Source organism: Camelus dromedarius, chromosome 31, assembly GCF_036321535.1.
Source record: "Camelus dromedarius isolate mCamDro1 chromosome 31, mCamDro1.pat, whole genome shotgun sequence".
NCBI classification, from domain to species: domain Eukaryota; kingdom Metazoa; phylum Chordata; class Mammalia; order Artiodactyla; family Camelidae; genus Camelus; species Camelus dromedarius.
The window spans coordinates 22,435,613-22,448,540 of record NC_087466.1 but is presented as its reverse complement, the minus strand read 5'-3'; the positions used below and the strand labels follow the sequence as shown (position 1 = coordinate 22,448,540).

At 57.1% G+C, this 12,928-nt stretch overlaps 1 protein-coding gene across 1 annotated transcript in view; it reads right to left on the bottom strand.

Moving 5' to 3' along the window:
* Window positions 1–917: 917 nt before the first annotated feature.
* Window positions 918–12,928, bottom strand: part of TMEM132C (transmembrane protein 132C) — a 302,785-nt gene continuing 290,774 nt past the window's right edge. The window contains exons 6-9 of the mRNA XM_031443280.2: window positions 8,669–8,874; window positions 6,926–7,199; window positions 5,576–5,767; window positions 918–3,410 (exon numbers count right to left, since the gene is read on the bottom strand). Of these exons, the coding sequence (XP_031299140.2) occupies window positions 2,226–3,410; window positions 5,576–5,767; window positions 6,926–7,199; window positions 8,669–8,874 (1,857 nt within the window). The 3' untranslated portion in view covers window positions 918–2,225. The remainder of the gene's footprint in view (window positions 3,411–5,575; window positions 5,768–6,925; window positions 7,200–8,668; window positions 8,875–12,928) is intronic.

Below are 12,928 nucleotides of genomic sequence, written 5' to 3'. Positions count from 1 at the left end.
CCCAGGGCCAGGCACACAGCAGGTGCTCAATAAATGCATGCAAAACGAATCACTGGGCCAGCATCCATGAGACAATCTACCCTTGTTCTATTTGATCACGTCAACAGGAAGGGAGAATTACAGACGGTCTGTCTGGACACACAGTCTGGCCATTGTGGTGTCCGCCTCCCAGCCTTACAGGCTCACAGCACGGTCAGAAGGCAGTTCCTGGCACGCGCTCATCTCACCCGTGACCTTATTTGCAGCACGGAGCTGACACCCATCCTGGGGAGTAAATCGGAGGTCAGAGACCTGCAGCCCCATCCGGTGGGGAGCCAGGCTCCCACTCCAAGGGCAGGCGGGCTTGGTGGGCGGGGCGGCACTGGCGCTCAGCTGGGACGGAGAGGGGACATCCTTGACCACCCGCCCAACGTGTTCCGGGGTCTGACAGCAGTGCAGCTGTGTGACGGAAGCCTTCCTCGTTAGGAACTACTCTGGATCAGCCGAGAAGCCGAGAGCAGGGGCGCCGCTTCCCTTCTAGCCCAGCTTGGTCTCTTTAACCAGCGGCCCACGGGGTGGAGAGAAGACACAGGAGTTCAGTGAAATAAGAGGCAGCCCACAAGATGTTGACTCGCCAACCCATGGGACGTGCTTTAACGGCGACTGGCACCCCAGGTGTGCATAAACAGCTCCTTCCCCCGCCGACCCCGGTCTGCCATATTGGCTGGAAATAGCCTCTTAAAAGGTCCAGCTAAGGCTATGAGGCTTCAAGGATCCTTTCTCAGCGACCGATTGGAGTAAATAAAAAGATCAAAGCTGAGCGCATCACCTGGCTGCCAGGCCAGGCCAGGCGTCTTCCTCTCCAGCAGCGGCAGGCAGAGCGGAGTCTGGCAGCCGCAAAGGGGTTCACGTCCCCACCCAGTGGTCTCCTCTGCCGCACACACGTCACTTTGGATGAACACCTTTTGCATCGCGCTGCTGCAGGATCAGGCTCTTAAGAGACGCCGTTGATGGACAATCGAACACAGATTTTTGTCTTTTCCGTTAACACTGGTGCAGCCCGCCCAGCAAAGCGAGAAGGACGGCTGAAAACCCTCCGGCGGCTTTGCTTTTCTTTTCTTTTCTTTTCTTTTCTTTTCTTTTCTTATCCTTATTCATTTCTCACCGTCAGCGCGTCTCGGGGCAGCTCTACCCGGCGAGCCTGGTGCTGGTTACTCTTGGGTATGAGTTCTCTCTTGTGGATTGATTTCGTCTTCCTCCGTGTAAAGGCCTCCCCTCAACGCCAGTGATGGAGCTGACGAGGGGTCGGGGGCCCCGGCCGGGCTCTGTGCTGCCGGCTGGGCCCCACTCGAATGCCCTCTGCCAATGTGCCCGCACCGGCTTGGGCCCTGTGGTGGGTGTGGTGGTGGTGCGTGAAGGCAGTTTCCCTCCCACCCTGAAGGGCTCTGAGGGCCCCCGCTGATTGCAGAAAACCCAGCAAATGGCAACAGAACTGGAGGGAAAACGGAAAAACATCAAACGTACTACTTTGATGATGGATTCATTCAGATCGCTTCTCAGAACTCATCTAACGTACAGGAATAGACTTTGTTTAATTTAGGAAAATATACCATTTGATCCTCAAATAAAAATTAAATATAAACCAAATGGAAGGCTAGAACACAAAAGGGAAAAAAAGAAAATGTGGAAAAAGAAAAGAAAAAGAGGTGAAAATCCTCGGGTCTGTGCCGAGAGGCAGCCGATGTTCAGACATTTCCTCCCCACCCCAGGGTGACAGTCAAAGGCCGTCCTCATGAAAAGAATACTGAATTAACACGGACAATGTCTCTTAGCAGGCCCTGGTTTTATATTCTGCTCCTTTATTAGAAATATAAACAGGTGATTACTTCCGTCTCTTTTTATTTGTCTTTTTGCATTTTTTTTTTAACAAATAATTTTTGGTAGCTTGTCTGGGTTATAGTTTGACTCACAAAATCCCCTTCCTAATTTGGCCTCGCCGCAGGCCGAACGTCTCCATCAGCTCCGTCCTCCGTTTATTCCACTGACTTGAGAAAGTCTGTCATGGCCAGCTGCTAGGAAAACCTTTGATCACAAAAATGCCCCTTCCCGGCTTCCAAACTCCCGAGCGGCCTCCAACAAGGCCCAGGCATTCACTCCCCGTTCAGACCCACCGGGGCCTCTTCCTGCCCCGCCTGATTCTCGGAACTGAAGGAGGGCACCCGGTGCTGCCCTCCGGCCAGAGCGGCCTACGCTTTGTCCTTGAGCTGCTCCAGGCAGTCCCTGAGCTCCCTGGGGGCGCCCACGCCCGCGTCCGGGCACACCCACTTGATGCCCTCCTCGTTCCCGCCGAGGATGGAGTTGACGGTGGGGCAGCCGTCGTCGGCGGGGATGGTGGTGAAGGTGGTGAACTTCACTTTCTTCCTCTTGGAGGTGGGCGAGTGCAGGGGCTCGTGCTTCGGGTCCCCGCCCCGCGTGCCCCCGGCGCCGGCCGGCCTGGGCACCCGGCTTCGCGCGGGCGTTTGGGAGGCTCCGTTGAGAAGCAGGCGGTTGCTCTCCTGGAAGCCCCCCGGCCCGCGGTCTATGATGGTCGTGTGCTCGTCGGGCGGCGGGGACCCCTCGCCCACATTCTCCAGGAGCTCGGCCTCGTTGCCCAGCCACACCCAGTCGTGCGAGTGGGTCACGGACGCCTGGCCTTCCAGGGGCACCTGCTTGTGCCTGTACTTGAGCGCGAAGGCGGCACAGTTGACCAGGAAGACGAGGATGGCCAGGCAGAAGACCCCCAGGAGGGCGTACATGCCGATCTCCAGGTCGCTCAGGCCGCGGGGCGTCTGCACCAGGTCGCCGGTCCCCGGCCTGCCGCCCGCCTCGGGCAGGTCCACCTGCGCCGGGAAGTTGGCGAAGTCGATGGGGATGTTCTGCAGCTGGCCCTCGCCCGCCAGCCCGCCGCCGTCCAGCCGGCTGTTCTTGACCACTCTGTTGTCCAGCAGCGACTTGGCCGTGGTGCCGCCTCTCCGGGCGGCCCCCTCCTCGCGCTCCGCCGAGGAGCTGCCGTGGACGTGCCCGTCCTGGCCCTTCGGCCGCCGGTCGCTGGCGTGGTTCTTGACTTCAGCCTCGTCGTAGTCCCCTCCGGGGCTAGAGTCGGCGTCGTTCTGGCCAAACTTGACCCTGATGCTGCCGATGCCCACGGCCAGGACGCTCTTGCGTTTGGATTTCTGGCAGGCCTCGGCGATGGTCATGTCCACCCGGACCAGAGGCCCCTGGCCTTCCCCCTCGGCCATCACCACAGGCCACAGGGGCGAGCGGGACTGGGGGACGGACACTACGGCCTCATCCAGGGAGGTGGCCGTCAGGGTGAAGTCCTTGGTGTCATAGATGTCCAGAGGTGTCACTGAGCCGTCGCTGAACCGGAGCCACGTGCTGACCACGGCCTCCTGCGGGGAGAAGGTGCAGTTAGAAATCCACGGGGGAGGCGGGAGGGAGGAAGTGCCCCTTCTCTTAGGAGCCTGTCCCCTGTCCCCTCCTAGAACAGAACCCAAAGACTCAAGGGCAGGACTCAAAATCCAGACCTGGTGGCCAATGAATCTGGGAGAAAACTCACTCAGGTTCTAGGTCATGACCAGAAAATCACCTTAATTGTAGTGAGGACACGTATATCCAGGCAACGCCAGCTCCAACCTAATCCTCCCCAGGGGACAACACCCCACAAAAAGCCCTGAGTGAGCTGAGGCTCCCCTGAATGTCCTAACGAAGACGTCACCGGCGCGTGTGCACGGAGACCGCACTCTGACGCCCACACTCCCTCTTCCAAGATCCTTGCGGCGACACCGAGTTCAGCCCGCTGCAGCCTCTGCTAACCCACGGTGCTCCCTCCAGCCCAGGAGCCTTAGTCACATCTGCGAAGTCCCTTTGGACACATGAGGTGATGTCTCCACGGGGTCTAGGAACGCGGCGTGGCCGTCTCCGGTGCCCCTTTATCCCACTGGCCACAGCGAAGATGCGCCCGGTGCTTCCTGAGTTCCAGCCACTGTCCTAGGTGGTCTCCGCTAGCAGCTCATTTACTCTCCACGCCCACGTGCGAGGTGCACACTCGTTCTGCGGGGGGGGGGGGGTAGCCTGGCTCAGGGAGGAGCCCAGAAGCTCCCCCAAGGTCGAGCCCTCCACACGCCGAGGGCTGAGATACAAAACACCGCTGACGTGTGTCTTGGTTGACTTTGCCCCTTGAGATAATTTTCCTTCACAAACTCTAGATGGAGAACGGACTTAACACGAAACAAGCCCCCCGGGTGGCAGACAACCCGAAGAAGGCCCCCAGGCGCCGCGGGCCTGTCGGCGTCCGTCCGCCCAGCCGCGCCGTGTGACTGACACGGAGCCCTTCCACTCACTCGTCGCAGTGAGGCTGGAGCACAGGGTTTTCTCCGGGGAAGCCAACGATCTCCCCAGAGATGAGATGTTCCGAAATACTTAACGTAACAGCATGTCCAGGGGTGATTCAGAGCTCTGTTCTCTCAAGGGTCCTGTCTGCAGATTGAATGAACTCCACCCATAAACTCCCCCTCGAGGCAGTGCAGGGGCCCTGCCATCCCCACCCACCGATGAAGACAAACGGGTGGCGCCGGGTGGGGACTGGCGGCCTCGCCCCGCACCAGGGAGGTGGTGATGCGGGTCGTCCCCGAATTAATTGCCCGTTCTCAGCAAACGGCTTCCTGCTTGCTGCTGTGTCTCCCCACTCTCCTCTTGCCCCCAGGAGGGGTGAGCAGAGGAGCCAGCGCTGAGCGCTGGGTGTACGGGGATGCACTCCAGGTCTCTGCTGCTGATGCTCTGGGACAGAGCCAGGTAGCAAGCGCAGAATTCCTAGAGCCGTCCACCCCGATCCTTGGAACCTGGGGGCACGAGCGAGCCCTCCCGTGGTTGTGTGTTATGTTATGTGCACGCACAGCTGACCTGCAGTTAGGGAGGTCTGCCGGGGTGACCTGGGTCAACCTGCTGTGGTCCTGGGACCCTTTGGAAGAAGAGAAGCTTCTCTGGCTGGTGGCAGAGGCAACGTCAGAGGCTGAAAGCGTGACAAGGATGCCACGCATCGCGGCTGGTTCTGAAGATGATGGCGGGTGCGGGGAGTGAGAAGGGGGCTGAGAGAGGCTCCCGGCCAGCAGCAGGCGGGGACGCGGACCCCTCGGCCTTCAACTGCACAGAGCTGGATTCCGCCAACCATGCGAGGGAGTGTGGAAGCCGATTCCTCCCCTGAGCATCCCGAGGACAGCCTGGCCGGCTGATGCTCCGGAGGCCAGCTGAGCGCACCTGGGCCCCCCGACCCCACAGAGTCACGGGCGAATTCGGGATGTTGTTTTAAGCTGCTGGGTTTCTGACAATTTGTTATGCGGATGATTTACCCACCCCTGTGCTCTGGGGACCATTTGTCCAGCTCAGCACAAACCCCACTGCTGGGACCACGTGGCCACGTGGGTTTTACACAGCCTGCACCGCTCTGCTCTGGAACATGGGTACCCTGCCCCGTCCCTCCCACCTCTGGCCCTTTTTGCTGAACCAGGCACCGCAACCCGCCTGCCTCCCCTCGAAACTCCGGCATCCGGGCCCCTACCTGTCTGGGGGCCCGCAGCAGCTCCTCCGCGGTGGCCACCGCCGTGACGGCCTTGCTGTTCTCCACGCCGGGGTGGAGGGTGACGGACAGCCCGGCCACGAGCTGGACGGCCAGCTCTGTCACCGATACCCTGTCATCCAGCACGGTCACCGTCTTCTCGGCCAGGATGGAGTCAGACAGCGGGGACAACACCTGCGGGGTCGGCAGGACACGAGACGGATCCGTCACACCTGCTTCCAGGTGTTGGGACCTTCCCCGGCAATGCTTGCTACACCCCAGACGGGGTCCAGAGCACAGCGTGAAGGAGCCACACACTTACTTCACCGCGTACGCCAGCCCGCATGGCGCCCCTGTGAGACTCAGACAAACTCCCCTCTCCCCCAGGACACGTTAGCTCTCTCTTTCTTGGAAAATTAAAGATTCAAACCCATGCTGTCTTTGAAAGGAAATGACCCTCCACATTTAGCTGAGCACCCTTGTCTACTGCACAACCTGGTTAACCGTACGCAGCAGTCCTGTTCACGGGACGCGTGAGGGTTCGCACGCAGACTGACTTTGTGCAGCCTGAGTCACATTCTAAGTGAATTACGGAACCGGCTGAGGGGAACTGAATTATGAACAGTCTGCTCCCCCCTCCGGCCCCCAGCAGAACGTATCCTCTGCCAACGTTACTCTCCGCCTCATTGGCTGCGAGGTGTCCAGGTGAGATGGTAAAGTGTATCAGTCATCGTTGTGTAAGGACCCAGGAGGACACTCCCAAAGGTGGAGTCAGTATGGTGGGACTGGACGGGCTGAATAAAAGGCCCCTCCAAGCCTTGCTGTCTGTCCGAAATTCCTACCGTCCTACACGTTCCCTTGAGAAAAAGAGGCAGTAGGATTTTGAAGGGAGCTGGTTGAGTGGATACAGGGCAGGATGACAGACGGACCTCAGGAAGGAAGGCAGGGAAGGGAGAAGGGGTGCATTTTCCTGGGCCACTGGCGGGAGCAGCGCAGAGAGCAGGGAGGGTTCTTCCTGGGAGGGTGGCGGCGGCGCAGAGCCGTGTGCACCGGGAGTGGAGGTTCGGAGGCAGGATGGGGCGGGTGGGGGTGGTGCGAACAGCGGAAGCAGCAGCTGGGGGAGACGGGGGTCATTTGGGGTGCTGAGGGCTGCAGCCACCACCTTCCCAATCTATCTGGAGGGAGGCTGGGGCTCAGAGGGCGAGTCCACATTCACATCCCGGTGTCCCCAGATGCCATCACAAGGACAAGGAACTGGCCCCGAGGACCCGCCCGTCTCGCCAGCCCCCACCCCAGGGCCGGGCACCGCGCTCGGTGACGGGCGGGCGGGGTTTCCCGGCTCCGGCCTCCTACCTGGATGGTCGTCATCCCAACCTCCCGCCCGATCAGGATCCTGCTGTCCTGGAGCGTGGCCACGTGGGGCTCCGCCAGCGTCATGAAGTCCGCGACCAGGTGGGTGATGTCGAACTGCCAGTCGGGACTGAGCAGGTGGCTCGGCTGGCCCCACGGGCCGGCGCCCTCAGACACGAACTGGGTGAGGACCCGCACGGTGGCGCGCTGGTACTGGAGGGCGCAGCCCCGGCCCCGCTGCTCCCCCTCGTCTTCGTCCTCGCTGTCCCGCGTGGGCCTGGTGGGAAAGAGGGGGCTCTCAGACCAGGGGATGGACTCCCAGATACTGCCCAGACACAAGGCAGCGCCCCACCTCAGCCTCCGAGGGGCAGCACCCCAGACCCAGGGCCACACGGGGGTACCTGCTCCACCACGAGAAGCACGAGAGCTAAACACCCCTCAACATTTCCGAAGTCCACGCTGTCCACTGAGTTGCTGAGAACCACATGTGGCTATTTCCACTTTAATTTAAGTAGAAAAAAGTCAATAAATCAGAATGTTAAAGGTCTCCGTCGCACAGGCTACACCCTGAGGGTCCCTAACCACGTGTGCGAGTGGCGACCATGTTGGACAACATGGTTCTAGAACATTCCACCACTGCAGAAAGTTCTATTGGACAGAGCTGTACAATGCTTGTGAGGTGTCCCACTCTGTGCTCTGTGGGGATGGACCCTTTTAATCTCATAGCGCCGTGAGGCGAAGCTGTAATTCTTCTCATGTCCAGACGAGGAAACTGAGGCAGAGGGGTTGGGGAGTTTGCCCAAACTCTCAAAGCTACGAAGCAGCGGAGCTTGGATTTGAAGCCGGCCAGGGCCAGGTGTGCCCTCCTCAGGGACATGGGAAAACCCCATATGCTGGCCACTAAGTGGTCTATAAAGCACTGGCTGGATTCATGGCAGTCTTCCCCACTGCGGCCAAATCCCTTCACGTTCGCCCTGCAGAAAGGGCTTCACCGCTTCACCGTCCCATTTATTCTTCTGAAGATGGACTCTAGTCACCCCTTAAACATCGAGCCCCTGGTGCCTGGGGGACGGTCAGGAAAATCGTCCTGATGGTTTAAGACGGAGGCGTCCGGGCAGGAAGCCGGGAACTTGGCAGCAACTCTTATTTAACTAAACTGGGGGCCGCAGGGCTGGGAAAATCAGAACCCAAGCTCCTATGTGTGACAATCCAGAGTCACAGAGTAAATCAAAGCCTTTTTTTTTTTTTTTTTTTGGTTTAAGAGCAAAAAGCAACCCCATGGTCCAGTATAAATGCAATTACATTTTATCCAATAATTTAATCTGCACAGAGATTTTCAAGCTTACAGAGATTCATCCAGCACAGAAAAAGGAATCTCTGTTTTGCTTAGAGAAAATAAACCCAAACTCAGCTCCCTGGGGTCGGGGGGAGCTAGACCACCATGTTACCTCCACGACTTCGCGGCGGGGGAAACCCTTTCAGGAGACAGCCTTCTAGAAGCCCAGGGGAGGGCGCAGAGGACTGGGTCTGATGCCGACCTGGCCACCCCGCAGGCTTCCTGCCTGGCTGGGTTATCCTGACCCTTGGTTTCGGCAGAGAGGGGCTGTCAGGCTGCCGGCACGTACACGTTGCATCCTGTCATGGTCCTGGTGACAGCAGCACCTACCAGGGGCCGGCCCAGCACTGGCTCCTTGAGCGTCAAGGTCAGATTCCACAGCCGTCACTTTCGTGGCTCTGATGGCTCACCTCTTACTGGCCACGATGGGGACCCTCCAGCCTTTAATCTGGCTCAGCTCTGTGTCCGAGACCTCAATCTGCAGGGGCAGTCGGGGCACCCACACGGTGACGTGCAGGGGGGCGCTCAGATGCTGGTACGTGAAGTTCACCGCCACGCCCACCCTGCCTTTCATCTCCTTGCCGTTGACAAAGACGTAGTCACAGCGGTCGGACACCTGCCAAGACAGAGAGAGGACAGAGGAGACGTTCACGAGGCCCCTGTGACCGCCTGTCTGCCATTCGCCCTTTTTTGGGTGCAAAGCCTGCACGCTTAATGTAGGTTCCCACTGCAGAGCCTGAGACAAGGATTTAGTGCAGTTGGTTTACCTGGGAGGTGACCTGGGGGAGCGGGGACCCGGGAGCAGCCTGAGGGAGTCAGAGAAACAGGCAAACGCAGCAGAAAGGCACATTGTTTCCTTTTGCTGCTATGACTACTGGGCTCCACTTTTCTGGGGCCCCATGAAAAGCCTACAGAACTGTCCACCTGCCGGATAAGAGGCAGAAGTATCATCAACCCGCTCCTCTCCTGCCTCTCGCTGGGTGAGGCCTGCCCTGCGTGGGAACTCCCCGCATTTCCAGGCTGGGACACAGGCCCTGGATAGACAGCAGAAGCAGCCTGAGGTGGGGCTTGTGCAAGCTCACCAAGCGAACTCGAGCCTGCACTTGGAGCTGGGCCTGAGCCGTGGGCGGACCTAGGGAACGCGACGTGGGCGTCAGAGGGGTCTGTCCTGCAGGATACGAGCCACACGCAGGCCCCGCCGCGTCCAGCCTCCCAGAGTCTGTACCGCCTTCCTCTCCATCATGGCCCTCCTGGTGCCTACCAGCTCGGCTCCAATCGCACGCCGCCCCAGTGGTTCTCTTCCACACCCAGGCCTCTGCACATGTGGTTCCCTTTTCCTGGGAACATCTTCCCTCCCTGTTTGCCCGATCTGGCCGGGCACCTCCGCAACCGCTTAGAACTGTGTATGCATTTGCACTGTTACCGTTCATCCTGTGAATGGCAGCCCTGCACTGGTGATGAACAACCTGTGTTTCCTTTCCCCGTCTTCCTCCCTTCACTTTTCCTAGTTCTAGCAGAGCGTAGCCTCGGGAAAGAGACAAGACAGAGCACAAAGCAAAACAAAACACAAAAACGAAGAAAATAAAAATAAAAGTCTGCAAGCATCTAGATTTCATGTTCCAAAGTCTAAGCCCTTGGGGAGATGAATCTGTTCACAGCTTCATGGACATTGTCACGCGGCACAGAACAGCTGGAGGGTGCCTGGGCAGGCACGGCGGGCGCGGGGGGTGGGGAACCACATCAGAGGTGACCCACGTGGACTCCGACTGATAATAGGTGCCCCCTAGGAGCTGTGAACAGAAACTTGAAGACTAGAAGCCCCTGCCCCAACCACCTTGACAGCAATTAAGTCTCCTAGAAATTAGACTGGGATCCTGTTCTGCCACCATAATGAATTGCAAACTGAAAGAGAAATCAAGTTGGATTCTAGAGAAACAACATGACCCATCTTGCATAGTCAAGTTTAAGGGATGTAATTTACACTGGCCCCATGTGTCCACCATCAACCACGAAGCTGTGAAATCCCTGAAGGCAACGAGTACATCTTTTTCTTCTCGGATCTCTTGGTTCATCATACCAGCTGCTCATGAAGCAGGAGCTCGGCAAAGTGGATACTGAATGGATGGATGGATGGAGGGAGGGATGGAAGGATGGATGAACTGAATGGATGGATGGATGATGAATGGACGGATGGGTGAGTGGATGGGTGGGTAGATGAACAGATGCATGAATGAATGGGTACTTGAATGAATGGATGGATGCATGCATGCATGGATGGATAGATGAATGGATGGATGGGTGAGTGGATGGGTGGGTAGATGAATGAATGGGTACATGAATGAATGGATGCATGAATGGATGGATGAATTGAATGGATGGATGGGTAAATGAGTGGATGGAATAGATGGATGGGTGGATGGTTGGATGGACAGAGCCCTTTCTTCATGGGAATTCTTGCTTCAAGACAACCGAAGATCTTGGGGTGAGAGGAGGTATGAGAGACTGAGATAAGATGGAGCCAAGAGCAGTGGAAACAAAAGAAGTTAATTTGAAAACTTCCAGAAAGCTCTAGAGCAGTGTTTCCTAACCGTTTAGGGGTCACCAACTCCGTTGAGAATACATAGAAAGCGAAGTCTTGCTGTGGAAATGCAAATACATTCAGTTCCGTGTCACATCTCAGAGCTAATGAAGTCGCACTCTTCCCATAGCACTTTCCATACGAAGCTGTAACAGCCAGTTCGCGAATCTGTCTCCTGTCCAGGCTGCACACGCCGGAAGGAGCGGCATCTCCTTCAGGGGGTCCACGGCCCCGGTTAAATAGCATCTGATGCTGAGCAGTGAACTCCTGCGATCGCCCTCTCTTCCCCCAGCTTCCAGAAACTGCGGATGGCTACTCTGGGCCCAATTTCCATCTTCCACGCACACTTCTGTTCGGAGGGGCAGCTGGCGAGGGCTGGGCTGAGAGAATTCCCTCCATCTGCTGGGGACAGTGGCAGGGAGCAGTGGGGAGGGGGAGACATGGATGGGTCCCCTCGCTTATGGTCAAGAGTGGTTTAAAAATGTTTACATACTGATTAAAGGTGGAAACCAATTTTAGTCGCCGTCCCAGACTTGTCATTAGCATGTAAACACTGTCCTGGATCTGGGCCGGCAACAGCATAATAGCCCAGCCAGAGTCATAGCAGTGATCGCTTCTTTAATCAATGTTTTAATTTATAGACCATTGACTTTCCTCATTTATTACCTTTCTGAGCTCTGGTGGGAGGGAACCTGACCGCTCCAGAATATATAAATAATTAAGAGGAACGCCGAGGGTAGGAAGCCGCGGTGCATGATAGAGTCATTGTCACTGTTATTCCAGAAGGTGCCATAAATGTCTGGGGAAGTCTCAGGATGCATTAATCATCTCCTAAGTGGCCGGCAGTGGGAACCACGGCATCACAAAATGAGCCGGCTCGTCTGCAAGCCGGGAACTGAAAACCATCCCAGAATCTTTTCAGTCTGTGGGCTTCATTTCCGGGAATCTTTTTCTTTTTCTTTTCTTTTTTTTTTTCTTTTTCCCTCTCTCCTAGTGGGTGGGTTGCCCATGGAGAAAGCTGCCCGCTGGCCCCTGCTCACTCTGACATTTAAATTATCCCCTCTGAACGCCTGGTGGCCACTGAATCAGCCACGGATGTCCGCGCTCAAGAATCCGGATGGGGGGGCGCTGGGGGGGGGTCATGTGGATTCTGGTTGAACGGCACAGGGTCAGTTGACGTCTTCTGTTGTCACTCAGGCCTTGGCAACTTCCTGAGGACGTCACTTCCCTCCCAGAGCAGAAGCAGGGGACCACTTTCTCCGGGGAAAGCCGAAGCATAGGCTGGTCAGCCATCGACATCCAATGCGACTTTTGTTGGAGCCTTTGCCCAAGACATGGGCTCTCAAACTTGAACGAGCATCAGGGAGGGCTTGCCAAGAGTTCCCAGACTGTTGGGCTTGCCCCTCAAGTCCCAGATTGAGCAGGTCCGGGGTGGGGCGCCACCCATGTGCACGTCTAACAGGTTCCTGGATGCTGACGCTCCAGTCCGGGGACCACGGTGGGAGACTCGCTCCTTGAAATAATGCAGTTACCCCTTCTTCTATGTCTCCATAGCATCTTATAAATCCTGTCTTAGTCCACTGGGGCTGCCATCACAGAATACTAGAGACGGGAAGGCTTAAACAGCAGACTTTCATTTCTCACGGTTCCCGAGGCTGGGAAGTCCAAGATCAAGGTGCCAGCAGGTCTGGGGTCTGGTGAGATCCCCTCCCTGGCTCACGGATGGTGTCAGCGCCTACCTGTGTCCTCACTTGGTGGAAGGCGCGAGGGAGCTCTCTGGAGCCTCTTACAAGAGCGTTAGTTCATTCCTGAAAGCTCGGCCCTCACGACCTCATCACCCTGCTCCAAACCCCACCTCCTAGCACCACCACACTGGGGTTCATAATCTCAGCGCAGGAATTAGGGGGGCACCCAGACAGTCAGTCCATATACATTCCCTTCATTATTGTGGTCTTTTAGCTCAAATGCTTTATTTTTAATTAATTAACTATTTGTTGTTTTCAGGGAGGGAGAGGTAATTAGGTTTATTTATTTATTTACTTCATGGAGGCACTGGGGATTGAACCCAGGACCTCGTGCGCGCTAAGCACGC